Source organism: Brachionichthys hirsutus, unplaced genomic scaffold (assembly GCF_040956055.1).
Source record: "Brachionichthys hirsutus isolate HB-005 unplaced genomic scaffold, CSIRO-AGI_Bhir_v1 contig_1023, whole genome shotgun sequence".
Classification (NCBI taxonomy): Eukaryota; Metazoa; Chordata; class Actinopteri; order Lophiiformes; family Brachionichthyidae; genus Brachionichthys; species Brachionichthys hirsutus.
Genome location: NW_027180456.1, coordinates 125,001 through 143,995, shown reverse-complemented (window position 1 = coordinate 143,995; position 18,995 = coordinate 125,001). Strand labels below are relative to the sequence as shown.

Sequence of the window (18,995 nt, the reverse complement as noted above, 5' to 3'; positions counted from 1 at the left end):
TCATCTTGGAAAAGCTCATCAGAGTTAGGTCTCAGAATAAAGGAGCGTGTTCTTGAGCTGCTTTCTACGTCGACCTTCTGCGATCATTGAGGAGGAAATCCATCAAACAGGATTCAGACTCCGACAGAAAGCAACAAGGCTGCAGGAGTATTTCCAGACGTTGCTGTTGGTCGAGCAGCTGCGATCCCACTGACGGGTCGTGTCTGAGGGCTTTCTGAGGATGACCACTGTTCTGTTGAACATTTTATGATATACATGTATAAAGGGAAGTAGAGGATTAAAACTGACTGATGCAGGTATCAGAGTACGAACCCGGAGGGGGAGAACCCGCCTTCATATCCATTCTGATTATAGGAACAAGCCCATTTACAGGTTCTGCATCCAGGTGTAAACACAAACACCAGGTCAGTCCTTTCTAGATAATGTACGTGGATGCAGATTTTAATGTAATGCCAGGAGTAAATGACTAAATGGGAAAGACAATTATGTTATTTTTATATTAATCACCGCACTGGCAGCAATGATGGCTCCTTTTGAGGTTCCACGATTTAAGAAATTATAAAATCCCAAAGGATATTGCAGTAGTAAAGTTACCCTGCGCCGAATACACCCACAGACAAAGCAATACGTAATCAATGATATTTATTTGCGTTGCAATATACTGGATGTTGTACATTTTCACATCAATGATTTGCAGCAGCCCGTGAGTCCACGGCGGCGGCACAAGCCAATTTAAATAAGCCATGAAGACAAACCAAATGAGCAGCGCTAACAAGCGTAAACCCAACATGACCCAGAAAAGTGTGACTGGTGACGTGCAGTGAAGGGGAAGGCTCGCCATTTTAAAAATATTAAAATATATATTCCATCAATGATGGGTGAAAAACTCTTTTTTCTTGGCTCATTATCATTTATTAATGAGAAGCAAGTGGTGCAGCCAGCAGGAAGTATTTTATAAATCCCTGGTGCATGTCAGCAATACTAAGAACAATGACGATAACACTGCTTCCCTGGAGTCTAGTAGAACAAACCAATATGCAGCTACTCTGCTGCAGCGTCTGTACAGTTTAAGGAGTTACACGCGGTGGAGTAAAAAAAAAAAAACACGTGACGGTTTGCCTCCATTTAGTTGATTGATTAAACAGCAAAAAAGTCGAAGTCTGATCACAGTGCTTACGTGAATGTTTCCTTTACTCCAATAAGGGACAACAACAACAAACGGAGGGGGGGGGGGGGGGGTAAACAAAAGAACAAATAAACAAGACTTCTCTTCAACGCGAGCAAAGCGCACCAGAGGAGAAACCACGCGGTGCTCCTGAATTTAAAAGACACCGAACATCTGTCACAAGTCCCGTCGGTTTCCGGTCGGACTGACCGCTGACGGTGCGCATCGGTCTAAAAGTGATGCACATCTCGTCCTTCATTCATCCGAAATCATCGCATTAAAAACCTGAAATAAAGGCGAGCGTGTCCTTGTTCTGTGCAGCACGACCAGCAAAGCAGGCTCCGGAGCTAACGGTATCAAATTAACAGCGCGGCTAGCATGCTAAGCTAAGGCTGGCCATTCAGAGCGTCAATCCGCCCAGCAGTTCGGGCTAGCATGCTAAGCTAAGGCTGGCCATTCAGAGCATCAATCTGCCCAGCAGTTCGGGCTAGCATGCTAAGCTAAGGCTGGCCATTCAGAGTGTCGATCTGCCCAGCATCGGGCTAGCATGCTAAGCTAAGGCTGGCCGTTCAGAGCGTCGATCTGCCCAGCATCGGGCTAGCTCACCTTCTTGATGTTGGTATACGTGTAAAAATACAGCTCCCTGCCGATGTTGAAGCAGACCCGCTCCGACTCCTCGCCCGGGTCCTCCGGCTGGAGCTTGACCATGGAGACCCGGACAGGTGGCAGGAAGCCCGCCGGAGACGAGTTGGCTGCTGCATTGGAAGAAGACGACGCGGCGGCGGCGGCTGCAGCCCCGGGCCCTTGCAGCAGCCCGACCCCTCCGCCGGGTATCGGACCGGGTCCAGCCCCCGGGCCCAGCGTGGCTCCGGCGGACGGACCCCGCGGCAGCCCGCCCCGCTGCTGCGAGTCTGAGAGGGTGAGCAGCTTGTAGAAGCCCTCTCGAGTCCGGAACTGGGATTTAATCTCATTGATATCCTTCAGAGTGCCGCCATCTCCGGCCATTTTTAGTACAAACAAGCCGCACAGGAAACTGAGCTTTTGACCTGGAAATAATAAAACAAGTCAAAAAGTACTAGAAGAGAAACGGGCGAGTGGAAGGCGAGCAGCAGCAGCCGAGCTCAGCGAGGCCGACCAGCACGCCCAGTCTCCGGCAGGTCATTTTACACCAGCAGCGGCCGCAACCTGTCCGATGATCCGCGGGAGGAAGCCTCTGTGGCTCGGCGTGAACAGCATCTTCCACCGCGTCCCTGCCGCCGTCCATCCGCCGTGCGTAAAGACTAAAGAGCGTCCGTGTGCGCGTCGCCCGCTGCCGCTGCCGCTGCCGCGCACTCCAGCGAACGTGTCGGTGGGTAAAGAGGGGGCATGCGTCCCCCCCCAACCTGATTCACTTGACCCCCCCAGTGGCAAGAGCATCGCTTAGAGCTTTGATAGAATCTCTTAACTATATATATATATATATATATCATGGCAAGCCGTTCAGGAAATTATTATAAAAAGTGAAGTTTGAGAATATGGACTGAACGCCAATATATATATTCCGAACACCGATGTATGGAAAGCTGATATATATTGACCCAACGCTGATATATATATTTCAAACTCCGATATATATATATATACACTTATTGAATGATCGCTGACACCGACTGGCACTCCCCGGGTCACTAAAAATAGATATAAGTTCTCTTTTGTCCCACTCTCCATCAGGGCCCTGAATGACACAGAAAGGAGGTGACCCTGCCTGTGTTTATGTATGGAAGTAACCGGTTTGCATGTTTGCACTGTTTTTATCATGGATACTATGCACCTTTACAACGATGCTGCTCTTAACTCTTGTCTTACATGTCCCTTAAACGTTGTAGAAAGTGTGTGGAACTGCTTTAAACCAAATTGCCCTCCGAGGGACAAAACAATAAAAGTGAAGTGAAGTGATTATCACGGCGCTGCTGCGATCTTGTGTCATTAATAGACGAGGGTCACTCTGAGCGAGTCAGCTTGAAATCTAGTCAATATTGAGGAGATAATGAACGCCCTGGTGAATGTGTACTGGTAACTGGTGAATGTGTACTGGTAACTGGATTCAATGCTGTTCTAGATGTTAAACTTTCCGGTTCTTGTCTCAGAACCGTGGTTGGGGAACTCGGGGAGATCTCCCCTCTCCAGGGCGGAAGGCTGCTTCTCCCTCCGGGGTTAATTTCCAGAGAAAGTTAAACTAAAGTGCAGCATTGCTAAAGGAGGGACTCTCCAGACTAGCTGAGTAGCTGAAGCTTTATTAACCAACACAGTTAAACATGACGTCTTTCTGCCTCTCTCACACACTCTCTCTCTGACAGGCCTAATTGTATGGAACTGCATGAACATTCACCTCATCTTGTGTGTTCCACTTTTATTACAACTCAACAGCAGTAAAAACGGTACATTTTAACCCAACACTCCCAAATCCAAAACCACCGTGAGAATCACAGCCTTGTTCCGGTCCTTTAATCTTCTGTGTGGCATCTTGAAGAAGGCCTGCATCTCAGGCTCATCAGTTCCGGCTGCTGCTCTAATTGTCATTGTGGCAGAGTCAGAGTGGTACGTCAACATTTTGGTTATTGTCGATCATACCAACTCCACTTCAGCATGAATCAGACCTGACAGTCCAAGATGAAGGGGGACGACTTTCAGCACAAGAATCCTCTTCGGCAGCATGGATTTGAAGCCCATCTACTATCTACAAAGTAAATACCAAGGCTGTGATATCCATGCCAGCCATAGATAACGATGGCGGATGGAGGTTCTGAGTCGAAGCAGATAGATATGAGTCGCCCACAATAGACAGGAAAGTCAGGACAGCATGACAAATTTCTGAGCAATCTCCAGGATGTAGAGGTTGGACATCCCCGACTGATCCGTGGTCTGCCGTGTCTCCAAGATGACCAACCTGCAGTGACAAGGTCAGGGACTTCAAAGCGTCTTATCCTCAGTGAAACAATGCATGGGAGGTCACTTTATAGGGCATGCCATCATGGTGTGGTGCCGCTACGGCCACCTTCTCATTAGCTTTGATGGTAAAGTGGTGAATTCGTTCAACACTTTGCTTGCATGACCAAACGTTCCTGACTGCGTCGGCTGCCGTTTGGTTTTAGCGCTAACTACAAACGGCGATCGTTATCATGTTCATTTCCCACCGCTGGTGTCAGCCTTCAGCCTGTTACAGCCTTGCTGACCTAGACGGGGTGACGTGTTCAACGATTGTTTGTAAGAAACCGACGCCGTGCTGGATGGTTGCAAGTAGCAACAAAAGCCCTCAGGTCCAAACGGAAAGAAAGGAGCGGCGCCGGCGATAAAGCCGGCTGTTAACGCCACAGGAGCGAGTAAAGACATACTTGTCTGACTGCACCAGCCTGTAGATCTTCCTGGGGTCAGAGGTTTCCTCAAGTACCTCGGTGAAACCGTGTCTCCTTCTCTGCCAGCCATGCCGCCACACTGTCAGCAGTGTGTCCTCAAAATAGACTGGAGAGCCAGATGGACGGCATCAATACTGGGGTGTGATCTCTCACTACGTCACTGGTGCCTGTTCTCACCTATAGACTCAACATCACGAGGCAAGGGGGCATCCTGTCGTAGGGTCTTGTTGCTCTTCAGCTCCCCTCCGAGACCAACTATATGGACTGACTCTGAGAAAGACAGGGTTTGTGTTGGCTAATGGCTACTAAAACGTAGCCATTAGTCTTCAGTCCAGGATTCCCGTGATTGATCCCATCAAACAATGGTACTGTGATCATTTATAATGTGACGTAAATAACAATAGGGTTAGTATTATCTCAAAATCTGGATTTACATCAGAACTCAAATGGACCAAGAAGTAAAGAATGAAGAGGATCCTTGCTTATAATTTGGGATTACACCATTGTCACATATTGATGCCAAGAATTCTCTAAATGATGCTACTAAAAATATATATGTAATCTGAATTTAAAAAGCAGAAATGTTTGTACATGTCATGTGCCACCGCATGTAAAACATAAGCAAGTAGAGATATTTGTGTGGTTACGTGCGTCGCTCTGCAATGTAAGACCTTTAATAGCAATAGCAGTTGTTAAATGAAACGTCTTACTTTCTATAAGAATGAGCAGTGAGCTGCTGTCCAGCTGGTTGACCTGAACTACTTCTGGGCAAGGTTTCTCTGTAAGACCAAGCACAGACACACACGCACACACACACACACACACACACACACACACAAAAGAAGAAGAAGGAAATTAGTCAAGAAGGTCTGCTGCAAATTCACATCACGGTGTAGTGCGGTGGAATGTTCTACTCTAAAGCGTTTATAACAGTTGTAATAATGCAGTTGAAACGCACCCAGGCCAGAGTTGGTGAACCAGGATGTGTTGGAGTTCAGGTTGATGTATTCGACAGTGACTGGCAGGTTAGTGCTGGGACCTCGAGAGACGCCAATGCACACCAGCGGGTACTCCTGCTGGGGCGCCACCACCATCTCAAACACACGCAGAGGATTGGGCAGCGGGAATTCAAAATGCTGCAAAGCATGGAGGAGAGGCAAGCGTGACTTTACGTCTTCTTTAACTCACGCAGAGCAGAAAAGGAAGCAGGGTCACAAATGTAATGGTGGCCATAAAATGCTTTATGTCCTTTGCCAAGTAATTTTATAAGCTGTCGACAGGGTTAATCGTCATGGATGGTGCAAACTGAAAGTCCTGCTGTGTCAGAATGTATATGATCTCAATTTGCATACACTGTATTTCCTCAGTATCATCATAAATACATTTCTATTTAACATTCATGGCTTTTCCATCATCACATTATGCAGTTCCTTTCTGCTCACTCTTTTGATACCTTCAGTCCAAAACATCTATAAACTTTAAAGGAAGGGTAAAAGCTGGGCTTTTTCCTGAAGATGCATACTACACATCTCACTTGGAAGAGCGATATTAACTTGCATTTCATTAACTGACCACAGTAAAAATGACATCAAATAAATAAATCTAGGGAAACGTTCCAAGTTTCTTACGCTGACTGTGACACACGGTTAAATATCTGCAGCCTGAAACTGGCAATGCCTGGGAGAAACCAAATTTGTTTTCCTCACTTCTGTTTTTGTTTGACTTCACAAACACAACTGCCTTAATAACATGCACACACTGATTCACCCAAAATACAGCGTAGACTTTAGTCCCCTTAGGACAGGGCTTCAGGTACGTGCCTTAATGAGCATGAACCTGTGCAACGGTTCGTACCACTGCAGCAGCATCACACTGGACTCCAGCCCGCAGCACAGGAACACACAGTCTCGCTGCAGGTTACCTGCTGCAGGACAGGAGACAAAGACGAAGCGTAAAAACTCCCCCCCCACCCCGGAGCTTCAGCCGTGTGCGGAATGAATGCATTATTTTAATGCTATTTATGACAAAAATAAGAAGCACTGTTTATTCTCTCACCGGCTGAGCAGGACTTGCAGCCTTTAGTATTAGGTATTTTACATGTCAATGCATTTTTCCTGAAGACAGAATACATGTTTTCTATTTTAATGAACAGATGGAAAAAAAAAATATTCAAATCAATCACGAGGAAGAGATAGAAATTGAAAAAACAATGAGAGTGTAGAGTTACTTTGGTAAAAGTCTGTGGGTCGGTAAGGCCACCATCCTCTGGTCTCTTCCAGCCTGCTCGTACAACTCCTTCAGACAATGAGCGTGAAGCTGTGAGGATTTACCTGCAAATAAGATGCAGGTGAAAATGGCTTTTATTGCCTTCCTTGTTCGGCATTTCAATTGTTTCAATGGCTGGAAGAAGGAAGAGCTTGTTAGCTGCATGAGGAGAAGTCAGTCGGGTCGATCCCAGAGATGTTCAAATGTCATTTTCTGTTACCCAATGATGAACGATGATGACATGTCAAAGCCTTCACAGACAAATCCATGGGAATCAAATTTGGTGACTTGCAGCAACAAAAGTCTAAAATAATTTAATTCCTTCAGCAGAAGTTGTCACAAATGTATCTCAGAAACAGATTGGGTCTCTCACCTGCTGACTGTTGAATAATAATATAAAATTATGTTATTAGTAGTAGTAGTAATATAGTCGTAGCAGTAATGATATTGCGGACAGAGGATACATTTGAGATGAAAATGTAAGTTTTTATGTAGATTTCCTCCTCACTAATGCCACAGTTGGTTTCCAGATTATGAAAGAACAAAAGTCTGGCAACCAACATGCTGAGAGGAAAATGGAGTTAGATACAGAGAAGCAGACATCATCCAGGCTAGTAGTTCCTTTACCTGATACAGACATGAGGACATTATTAATGGTGTAGACCCACGAACACTTTCCAGGATACAACTGAAAGAGAAACGGGATTTTGGTTTATTCACTGCGCTTTTATTTTCACGTTTTCGTAGAAGGTGTTTGTTCAGAGTTTTGGTATGTTGCAGCTCGTCTGTCTGCCGTGACTGAATTCCTCAACATGTGCTTCTAGGTTTGTAACAACAGTCTCAAGAGAAAAAAAAATGGGCCAAAAACACAAAAAATAAACATGAACAGAAAAATAAAAATAATTATTTAAAGCTCAGCAAAATTGAATTTGTTTTCAAGCCAAAGACGGGTTTTTATCCGATGAATCCTACCAGCTCCATCGTGGCCTCGGTGCTGTTGAGGTTCAGAATGTAGATTCCTTCCTCTGCTCCCAGTATCAGGATCTGGTCTGTGTGAGAGACGACACACAAGCTGCTCAGAGAAACCGAACAGAGCGGGACATTCACCAGCCTCGCTATTCAATAATACGACCTTTAGAAGACGGGTTTTCCCAGGTTGTAGTGCTCTTTATTTTAAGAGGACAGCCATGGAAGATCTTTTTAAAGTACGCCTGGAGAGCACAGGGAGGATATTTAAGAATTCACTTTGTTCCCTCCTTTATACCAGTGATCAAAGATCATTTTAATCATCCCCGAGGGGAAAATAGTTGTGCAGCCAACAGAACACAAAGCAACGTAAAACAGACAACAATAAAAACAGAAATAGAAATCAGAACAGTCAATAGAAATAGATACAAGATAACAACAACGTGAAAATAGTTACATGTGAGAAAGACTCTTTGTTTATCTCTCAGTGGGGAAATTCTCTTTATGCGCACACACACACACACACACACACACACACACACACACACACACAGATCCTATCCGCATGCAATGGAGAGAATGACGGAGCAAAGAGGTGGAGGACGGCCACATGGGAGCTGTTAGGTGCCTTGCTGAAGGGCAGTGCCCAGGATGTCACCTGGACTTGAACCCTGTCTGATGCTCTACCTGCTGAGCTAGCCGATGGAAACGTTAGCGTTCATGGATCCTGCTGTAGACGTTTCCCCCGTCACCTCTCTGTCTGCTTAATTAGCGTTTTCTGATGTCATCGGTTATGACTCTTCACGCTTCCTTAAAAACAGCTGACGCATATAGTATAAGGGAATCATGGAATCACATTGATCAATACCCGTAAATGTTTGGAGCGATCTTAATTCCTTTATACTTTATAAAATTAACATGAACTGACTGTAGTGTCGCATTTCACTTCATTTATACATTTCTACGTTGATTTCAGATCAACTGAAGATATTAATACTGATGAACTGATAGCTTTCCGTTGGTAACATTGCACACACACACACACACACACACCTACACACACTCTCTCTCACACACACACACACACACACACACGGGGTGGGAGGAGGACTCACGGGGGGCTTCTTCCTGCTGGGGCTGACACTTTCAGCAGGTTCCTGAGAACACAAATTAAACTGCATGGGTGTGTCGTATGAATATCTTGGCGAGAAGAAGTGGAAAATCAAAGAGGAAATGCAGTTACTAACCCCTCTGAAAGAAAACACGCGGCTGCATTAGGTTTCTGTTCTCATTTCAACACGCTTCTATGTCTGGGGATAGTTCTTCAACACAGAGGACAATCCTAGATACTTTGTTTTGTCCTCAGTTGTACCTTTGATTTGTGCTGCCGTCTGCGTCTGCCCTTAGGCGGGAGGTCAGGAGGAGGGTGCGCCAATGGGCCGTCATTCAGCTGGACCGCAGTCGATGCAGGATCTGGATTGCACACGCACGTTAACACACAATGAGGCGCTCAATCAGCTCATTAATGTTCGCTGCCATTGGGAAATCGCTGTGAGTGCTGGTATGTCGGTCCTTCAGTTGCTGACCATGAAGCGGCTCACCTGAGTGTGACTGTTGCCCAGTTCGGACATCTGTCCAACTGGAAGTCCGGATCAGAGGGGAGGGGGCGTACAGAGAGCAGGGATTCCTCGTTGGATCATTCCCCCCTACTAAGCATTCCTCTGAGCTTGCCCGGACGTTGGGCTGCACACAGAGAGGCAGATAGACGTTCTGAGTGCTTTTTGCATTCAGGACTCCTGAGCTACAGCTGAAAATAAATGTTTTCTCGCCAACAAGATGGGAACATAGTTTGGACAAAACTTTCAAATAATGTGATTGTGATTTATACCCCATCAGCATTCACCTTTGGAGGAAGAGGAGGTGGGTCACCATGATCGGGGAGGATGAGATTGTACGTAGAATGAGGGCTGTTGCGCTGTAATGTAGGGCTGAGGTGGGAAAAACACAGAGAGTACACGTTAGTCCAAACTGCTGAACTTATAGGACAGGACATTAACGAATACCTATGAGGTGGTGCCCATGTAAAGTAACATCAGAAAATAAGAAGACATTTTTGTTTCCTTACATAGCCACATCGTCATAGTCATCATCGGACGTGTCCTGATCTCTGATAGGGAGAGAGAAAGGAGGGGTGAGGTATTTGAATCAGCCTTGCTTGTTGGTGATAGTGGCTGGCGACCCAGTTACCTCACTGGACTCGTGCTATTCCTGGTTCGTGTCGGTGAAGCCATTAACTGTCAGAAAACCACATGGAATATTTAAACACAAGAGAGGAGCAAGTACCATACCAGTATCACGTGTGGTGGTTCTTTACTTGTTTTTACTACAGTATATACATGTAAGTATGGACATCTGAAAGCATGTGCAGTAGGAATATATGCACCCGGAATAGCCTATACAGTACAAATCAAAAAATACACGCAACACATTTTTATTTTGAATGCATTTTCATTTACAAACTTACGGTAAACTGTTTCTAAACTTTTGAAGCATGTATGATACATGTGTGTACTATATGGATGTATATATTTATACGTATATGTACACATTTGCTGTACACACAGTACCGTTGCATTTGGCGATTGCTTCCTCAGAGGCCTTTGAGTGCAGACCTGTTCCACTGGACAACCACAAGAAAAAGATTTCATTCAAAGCGAAGCTTGAACAGAAGCTCTGATGGATCAAACTTGTTCAGTGTTCAGGGATGAAACAAATATAACTTAACAAATAACAGACCAGGATCAGAGAAAAATGGCACTGCAGGAATGACGCTTCATTTATCACTAGTTAGTAGTAAGGATGAAGAGCAAACAACGGAACTACATGGATTTATATACAACAATATTTTAGTATTACCACAAACTGATCTTATACACTGTATTTGCAATATTTATAGTACATTTTCCATTAAATTTAAGAAAATTCAGGGTAAAATTCCCTGCATGTATGAACAGTTGAATCGGAAAAAGAAAGCAAAAAGACAAATGTTGACGAATACTTTTTGATTCTACTTTTTCACTCTATACTTGTTAAGAAAACACAAAAAATTCAAAATGTTTAGAGCAGCTAACATGATAAGTTGTGCCTTTTCTTACAGCTCAAATCGGAGTGTGCCCTCTCGGCCCGTTTGTGTTTGCTGACAGATTGGATCCTCTTTAGCGACGCTGGCTCCAACACCTGAAGGCAATGAGAAAACGCATGCAGCGATTCATTTGATCAGTCGAGTGATAGAAGATCGCTGAGTTGGCTAAAAAGGCTCGAGTTTTACCTGCAATCTGGAATTAAATGAACCAAAGGTTTCAGTCAAATAAAATGTTTTAGAATGAAATAATATATTAAATCTGTACTAGATTCTAACTGATTGGATCTAAGGACGATGAAGTTCTAGCTATGGCTCATGCCACAAGGTTGACTGATGCTTCACCTCCATCTCGTCGTCCTCTATCACCAGGTTGACCTTCAGCTTGTCAGGGTTTTGACACTTCTCCAGCAGGTCCGTGGTCAGGTCCTGGTTCAGGCCCGGTCGTGTCAGAAATACGTGCTGCAGAGAGAGGATGGGCAGAGACATGATCAATAGTCCAATCCAGATAAAAGCACATCGAATAGGAGGCTGAGAGTTACTTTTAAGCCAGTCATGTTTTTGAAAACACATTTTATTTGCTAAAATGTGAATGATGAATGTACAAAATGAATTATAAAGAAAATGATTTGTTTAAAGAGAAAGAATATTTGTGGAATTTAGATATTTGCCGCTGCAACTATTTCTTTTATAGAAAGTGTAATATTGTTTTGAAATGATCAAAATCTTTGGTGATTTTTTTTTATTCCATCGGAATATGTTGGCCGTTTAAAAACGGTGGTGTGATTTGCATTGGATAAGTGAGCAGCACTGACTGAGAGCATCTTGGAGGCGCTGGGTCTTTTCTTCGGGTTCCTCACCAGCATGGACTTTACAAAGTTATAAAACATGGACGACCTGCAGGAAAGGAGATGTTCGCCGAATTTTTGTGATGTGGAAATAATCTACCGTACACATTGTTTATTCCTAAACGTAGTGTGTGGGGGAGGGGGGATGGAAACAGATTATCCAATATTGGGAGAGCTATTTTGTCCCCTGAAGAATTAAATAGATACAAAATGCATAAACGTGTGTTTCCTTAGTTACCATTTGGACTTGTCTTTCAGTTTGGGCGGCTGGTAGCTGCTCTTTGACATGAGAAACAGAACCCTGCAGGAAACAACACCGTCGAGCACAATCAGATTCTCTGTGAATGTCACATCGGCATGAACCAGAACGTCAGTGCGTTTTAGGTTTGGTGCTCCTGCAGACATTACTTGAAACCAGTGGTCTCAAATATTAATGGACAAAAACACATTCCGTGCAGATGGTCAGAATGCAAATATAGACTTGTCTTTAGCGGCGCAGCTCTGGATCTCTATGAATGACTTCTTAAAGTGCTGAAATCACATATATTTCTCCCAGACTGCATTGCAGTTTCCAGTCAGTCGCTGTTTGGACCTTTAAATGAACCTTTACGCTGCGCCTACAGTTGAGATGCGTGTTTACCGCAGCGGGTGAACATCAAACAGCGGCGGCTGCAGCTCTGCAAGCTCGATGGCAGTGATGCCCACAGACCAGATGTCACACAGTTCGTTGTAGCCCCCCTTCATCTCCACGGCTGCCACTTCTGGTGCCATCCTGAGAGGGGACACCGCAGCAAGGCACTTAAGCATAACAGGCGTGTGTATCAGTAGATACACACGTAAAGGGAAATCATCTCGTAATCTGGTTGAGTCACATCAGACCGAAGAGAAGAGGTAGAAGAAATTTATCAGGAATTCAAACACTGGTCTTTAAATATTCTGGGTTAGTAATCTGATTAGCCTCAGCAGTTTAGAAGCTTTTTAATATTAGTCACAGGGACACTGCCACCCTCCACCACGCCTTCAAGCCTATAGCCTGCCAGCCAATCAGCTGGGAGTCTGCTCATTCTGCCACACACATGTTGCTTTTTTCCGGTTTACCTGAATGTTTAGATCACTCTGTTTGATCCTTGATTGAGCTCCCGCCTGCTTTGCATCCTGCTTTTGTATCACTTTGACTTTTTTCTTGGTTGATTATTGACCAACATTTATGGAATTTGACACAGTCCTGTGGGTTGGGGGTCTCTACCTCACTGCCGAATTTCACGTGGCTTGGATGCAGAATGACGTTAGGAAAGAATATTGCATTTTAACATTGAAAACTCCCTTTACGGATTTTAAAAACTTGTTAAAAACACACATCAACTCTGATTCACGTTTACTTTTCATGGTTGGTGTATAAAGATACAAGAACAATCGAGAACCTTTTGGTGCTGATCCAGATCACCATGTGGACGGTGTAAACCTAACTATGAGGGGAGCGAGCTGCTTGGCGGAGGTTTGCGCTCTCAGTGCTCTTCTCGTTTTTGGATTAAACCTTCTGTTTCACCTGCCTCCTGCCTCTGTCATTCTGCATGATCGCGTGTATTACATCTATTCCACGATGCTGAAATACGTGTCTTTATTTTAAAGCTGCAGAGCAGAGTGATAAGCTTAATAACTACCAATATGGCGTCCCGATGAAGGACATCCGCCGGGCCAGAGTGGCTGTGATCTGAGCCGAGACCCCGAAGTCAGCTACAAAGAAACAAATAATAGAAACATTACAGCCTCTCATCGAAATGAAATCAAATACACTCGTTCTACTTCATGGGGATTTCATTTCGTCATGCTATTTCTGCAGAGTGACTTCAGTGCCTCGTTACAGATCAACGGTTTTTATTTTCTGTAATGTATTTCTATTCATTGCTTTTGCCTCAGTTGAATATTAAGCGTTGGATTTCGACCACCACAAAACGAATGTGGCCGAGGGGCTGCAGGAACAAGCAACACGTCCACCTACCCAGCTTGACCTCGCCCTGGTCGTTGAGCAGGATGTTGGCACCCTGGAGAAAGAAAGAAGACCGGGCCAACATCAACACAACAGAAACACAAAGACTTTTAGATCCTTCAGGAAAAGACTCACAAAATATCTGACATTAGAATTTTCTCAGATTTTGATCATTAAATCTTTAAACAGTTTTTAAAATATATATTCTCTCACAGCTGCTTTAATGATAAATAAACAGTTTATAGTTAACTTTATTACTCTACTTTTATTCTCACTAAGTGTTTGAACGCTCACTTTCAGCACAGTGTTCACAGCGTCCTGTTGAAATAATACAGTAGTGAACTTTAAAAAGAGCAAAATAAAAGTCTCACATAACACATATTCACCTTGATGTCTCTGTGAATTTTCCTCTGTGAATGCATGTAGTCCAGACCCTGGTCACACACGCGCACACACACACACACAGGCAGTGTAAATGCTCTCCTGCTGGCAGTGTGGGCCTGTCCTGCTTTCTTTGGGTAATCGGTGTGACTTTACCTTCAGCAGCTCTCTGCAGACGTAGGCGATCTGTGGCTCCGTCAGAGAACCCGTCGCTGTGGAACATGAGGCGCTGGGGTTCAGTTCAGTGTAACAATGCTTCATAGTTACAGCCTGCACAGTACAGGACTGCATCACCAGACAAGGTCTAAGGCTGGATTCACGGGATGTTAGAAAACAAAGCAATTTATGATCAATGTTGTAGCTACAAATTCATCCTCCCTACTTACACAAAGCTGTTAAAAGAAATAGCGTGGGGTATTTTACTTGATTTTAGATGTATATTATTTACACACACACACACACACACACATGTTGCACTAACTCACTGTGGTAAATGTCTTGGAGAGAGCCACCCCCACAGAACTCCATACAGATCCAGAGTTTATTAGATCTGCCAATATAATAGAAGATTCCTGAGTGAGCACATGCATGAAAGACAAATAAGAGCAGAAACCTGATCCAGACGATGTACCGGATGTAGCTGCCAAAATATTTCACAATGTTGGGATGCCTGCAGCTCTTTACGATGATGATTTCCTGCTGGATGACAGAAAAATCATCCTCTGTGGAAACAAACAAAGAGGCATGATACATTATAATCATCAACACGGAACATATTGGGTATTAACGACATACGACGTGCTAACAAGATAACTGACGGGACATTTCTGCCAAAGCAATTTCAGCAGAGCTCAATGTTTATTATTTTAGGATTTGTCAGTTTCCACCTCTTAAAGTCATGCCGAGCACAGGAGCCCCACAAGAGTGTGTGCTTGGCCCACTGCTCTTCACCCTACTGACTCATGACTGTGCTCCACACGCAGTACCAAAACCAGTACCAGTATCATCATGTTGGCATAAGACTCAACTCGGGTGGGCCTCATCACCAGCAATGATGAAACCAACTCCATTGTTGTCCACCCAGAAGAGGTCACCAGCAGCACCCCTCTGACTATCGAAGGTGTTGGTGTGGATCATCTCAGATGATCTCTCAACATTCATTGTTGCACTGCGTATTTTCAAAAGGTTTTTGTTGATCTCCGTACCTTTGGACATTTTTACTTCATCCTGTACATAGTTTGTTTTATTGTGTTTATTCTTAGGAGATTGAAAGAAACAGATTTCCGACTTTTTTTTTGGACATTAATGGAATCTTAATTTTTTTTATCCCAAACATCAGTTTGATATATTTGGCATTTATTTATCTGGTGTTTGAAACCCCGCGGGTCTCCCCTGTCTGCTTGCACTGACAGTGAGACAGTCACTGGCGTTGATTAAGGCATGACGTTTCAACTTCTTTAAGACCATGTCTGACTCCAGAATAAAAGATATCAGGCAGCAGAATTAATTTAGTCTAATTTACAGTAAGATATCAAAATTGTGCATTTTGACTTTTATGCTGACATCTCATTTTTACTTCTCTACAGTGTAGCTGTAATTATAGCGATTCACTAACAGATAGAATCTAAACAGGGTCTTATTTTTCCCAACTCAGATTAACTGCAGTGCCTGGACTTATTATCAGTTCATCAAAAGTGACGAATGGCTGCGGATTTCTCCGGTTACTGGAGGAGTGGAGCGGTTCATTGTTTATGTGACTTATATTCATCTACCACTGTGGGAAATAATGACTCCTGGTGCCTTGCTCCGTCTCTTTGTAATGTTTTATTCAAAGCCCCTTGATACACTCATTGTGAGTAAGGGTGTGAGCATCAAAAGAAAGCGTGGGGCGTTTCAGCAGACCGGTCACAGGCTGGAAACACGCAGCCGATGATAGTCTGAGGTCTTTCGTTCAAAGACAAACCAGTAATAGATATTTTAGGGGAAATATGTAAAACTAAATTAGAATGTAGCAGACAGAGTTTTAATGTTTAAATATTCACATGTGAGTGAAAGGATGAAGATGCGTTTTGTTATTTTCTGACACATTTAGATGTACCGTAATGACAGAAAGTGATGGTAAGATTCCCACCTGGCTCCATCTTGATGATCTTGATGGCTGCCAGATCTCCACTCTGCTTATCACGTGCCTGAATGTGAAAACACACATATGTTGTTATTTATATTGAAGATTGCACATACCACAAATATCATGCACAGTTTATATATATATATATATGACTTTGGTACGGAAGATCGGGGGTTTGAATCCCGGTCGGGGCAACAACTTCCCGGTGTGGCCCTTCATGCCACACATTAGTACCTCGAAAAAATAGAGTCACACTGGCTTGAACGTCTCCCGGGTTAACAAGCAGAGGGGGGTACATGCAGAGAATGTGGGACGCTTGGTTGATTCAAAACCGCACATCCACCCAGAGCAAGAAACAACTCGTGGCTCAACGTTCTAATATCAGCAGGAAGAAGTTGCTTCTCAATGTGCCTCATCCAAAATACAAACATGCGGCAAGGGGGGGTCAGGACGCCAGGTCAGGTTGGGGGTGGTTTCATCACCCCAAGCGCCAAGAACAGAGCAGATAGGGAGAGCAGCTGACCTGAGAGAGAAGATCATGAAGTCCTGGTGGTCTCAGATACCTCCTGCTCACCAAGGCTAAGTAACAAAGTACCATCGGAATCCCTACCGGAGGGTGTAGCTACAGCACTGCTAAGTATCCCTACCGCAAACATCACCGAGATCAATCAGCTGATCTACGCAGCAGCATCATTAATCCTAGAGACGCTTGGCTACAAGATGAACAGCATGAGCAGCCGGAAGGAGCAGGGACCTTCATGGAAAAGAAGGCGAGAGTCAAAGATCGGGGCAGCACGGAGAGAACGCCCGACATCTCCGTCCAGAAGAGCGCAGTCCGGCTAGGGACGGACAAGATCCTCCGCAGAACCCTCAAACTGGCAGGCCTCTGGCAGCGGACCCAAGCTTGAAGGAGACAATTTATACACACACACACACACACACACACTTTTACCAGATGCATTCACCCACACAAGACTTCTCCTGACTCATTTTCTTGATAAACAGAAACACACAACTTATTATTTGGTTCTTTGAGCTTGGAGCGAAACACTAAGCTGAAAGCAGATGTCCTGATGAGAAATGACTATTTAAAGTATGAAACACTCAGGATCCCGCAACACAGCAATGGCACCAAACCCAACCTAACTGGACTGGGCCTTATATTTGAGACCGTATCCATGGAAATATAAAATAAAGATCAAAAATAGCAATACACACTACTTTAGTACTTTGTTGTGTGTAAAAAACGCAGAATGATTTTTTGGAGTTATGTGCCAGAAACAAGATTTTGATGGACAGGAAAGATGTGATTGTAATAAATCGATCACCCCCTTAAAAATGAAAGTACATAAACACATATTGTTGTAATCATGGCGTGTAATCATCTCTTTATATTTTATCTCGAGTTATATTTTATCTAAGTCACATTAAAAATACTCTCAATCAGAGTCAGAGGTATTTTAACTTTTAGGTATAAATAGAGCATGACCGGACTATTTTTTAAGATAACCTCCGCAAATATTATTATAATATATATATATATATTACCAGCTACGGGGTAAGAGTATTCCATTTACAGCAAAGTGTTAGAATAATAATTGAAAGAAAACATCTGACGCGTCCCGTCACAGCAGTTTATTTTATTTCACTTTTGTTAGAAAATGAAAACATCAAACAGAAGACACCGTTTGTCTTCTGTTTGATGGAAGAGAACTCCAGATCGTTGGACGCATTTTAAAGTTGGCCTTTTTGTTCTCGTGGAAGTTTCTGAGTTTGAGCTCGACATTAGAAAAGGAACTTCGGGGGTTGAGGTCGCAGAGGAGGGATTTAGACACCTGACACGTTTTATTTCCAGCAGCTCTTCTTCAACCGTGAACAAAACCAGCTCTCAATGGATCAGGTCGGAATCACAAGTTTAAAAAAAACGACTAATAACTAATGACTGTTTGACTAATGAGGCTAAAGCGTGAACCGTTTCCAGCTGCAAGCAAGACAGGATTTCATAACAGATAAATATCTCCGGGTCGCATCATGTGTTCACCCACACAGAAGCGTAGACCTGGGAGACACAACAATCTGATGGCTGAGAGTAAAGGAACAATTCCATCAGCAGACAAAGGAAATCGACGTTTCAGTTAAAGTGACATCACAGGAGCCACTGGGTGGGAAGATGGCTGATCAAAGGAACACGCGTGATGAACGCCACTGCAGAACCTCCACGTCATCCATCTTTAAATGGCCGTTCTTCTGACTTTGATGAGGGGGGGGGGGGGGTCTTTTCTTTCATCCCCCTCTGTAATCACAAGCACACGCTAACAAAGCATGACAATAGCAGCCATTCACCTTAAGAGGAACAAGCCCTATGTTTGGCTGTGGGAATGTCCTGGGAGCTAAACTAAAGGCGGCTGCAGATTATTATCCCTGCTCTCCGTTCCGTATACACCAGCACAGAGCTGGGATAGAAAGCGTTCGTCTCCTCAGCGCCGCAGCGATCCTGGACGTTGCATCGGAGACGGCCTCAATAATCTCAATCTGTGATTATCCATTATGTTTTCATGTTGTTTGTATGTTGTAACTATGTGTTGGATTTCCCTGCCTCTTGGCCAGAGAGGTTTTTAAGCGCAAAGGGATTCTCCTGGTTAAATAAAACATTCTACGTGAACCCAGTCATGATTGCATGCAGACTTTATCTTCAGATGGACATGGACGTTGCAGTTTTCAGTG

At 44.0% G+C, this 18,995-nt stretch overlaps 1 protein-coding gene across 1 annotated transcript in view; it reads right to left on the bottom strand.

The window, feature by feature from the left end:
- Positions 1 to 3,428: 3,428 nt before the first annotated feature.
- The window catches only part of LOC137915036 (mitogen-activated protein kinase kinase kinase kinase 5-like), a 19,982-nt gene continuing 4,415 nt past the window's right edge, over positions 3,429 to 18,995 (bottom strand). Inside the window, exons 2-31 of the mRNA XM_068758518.1 lie at positions 16,275 to 16,332; positions 14,775 to 14,865; positions 14,629 to 14,693; positions 14,300 to 14,355; positions 14,149 to 14,196; positions 13,775 to 13,817; positions 13,437 to 13,509; positions 12,416 to 12,547; positions 12,014 to 12,076; positions 11,743 to 11,824; positions 11,273 to 11,389; positions 10,944 to 11,025; positions 10,416 to 10,468; positions 10,036 to 10,082; positions 9,914 to 9,955; positions 9,692 to 9,776; positions 9,390 to 9,531; positions 9,161 to 9,261; positions 8,904 to 8,945; positions 7,955 to 8,033; positions 7,795 to 7,871; positions 7,450 to 7,510; positions 6,785 to 6,887; positions 6,613 to 6,671; positions 6,378 to 6,481; positions 5,516 to 5,693; positions 5,268 to 5,336; positions 4,735 to 4,827; positions 4,537 to 4,663; positions 3,429 to 4,091 (exon numbers count right to left, since the gene is read on the bottom strand). Of these exons, the coding sequence (XP_068614619.1) occupies positions 3,995 to 4,091; positions 4,537 to 4,663; positions 4,735 to 4,827; positions 5,268 to 5,336; positions 5,516 to 5,693; positions 6,378 to 6,481; positions 6,613 to 6,671; positions 6,785 to 6,887; positions 7,450 to 7,510; positions 7,795 to 7,871; positions 7,955 to 8,033; positions 8,904 to 8,945; positions 9,161 to 9,261; positions 9,390 to 9,531; positions 9,692 to 9,776; positions 9,914 to 9,955; positions 10,036 to 10,082; positions 10,416 to 10,468; positions 10,944 to 11,025; positions 11,273 to 11,389; positions 11,743 to 11,824; positions 12,014 to 12,076; positions 12,416 to 12,547; positions 13,437 to 13,509; positions 13,775 to 13,817; positions 14,149 to 14,196; positions 14,300 to 14,355; positions 14,629 to 14,693; positions 14,775 to 14,865; positions 16,275 to 16,332 (2,469 nt within the window). The 3' untranslated portion in view covers positions 3,429 to 3,994. The remainder of the gene's footprint in view (positions 4,092 to 4,536; positions 4,664 to 4,734; positions 4,828 to 5,267; positions 5,337 to 5,515; positions 5,694 to 6,377; positions 6,482 to 6,612; positions 6,672 to 6,784; positions 6,888 to 7,449; positions 7,511 to 7,794; positions 7,872 to 7,954; positions 8,034 to 8,903; positions 8,946 to 9,160; positions 9,262 to 9,389; positions 9,532 to 9,691; positions 9,777 to 9,913; positions 9,956 to 10,035; positions 10,083 to 10,415; positions 10,469 to 10,943; positions 11,026 to 11,272; positions 11,390 to 11,742; positions 11,825 to 12,013; positions 12,077 to 12,415; positions 12,548 to 13,436; positions 13,510 to 13,774; positions 13,818 to 14,148; positions 14,197 to 14,299; positions 14,356 to 14,628; positions 14,694 to 14,774; positions 14,866 to 16,274; positions 16,333 to 18,995) is intronic.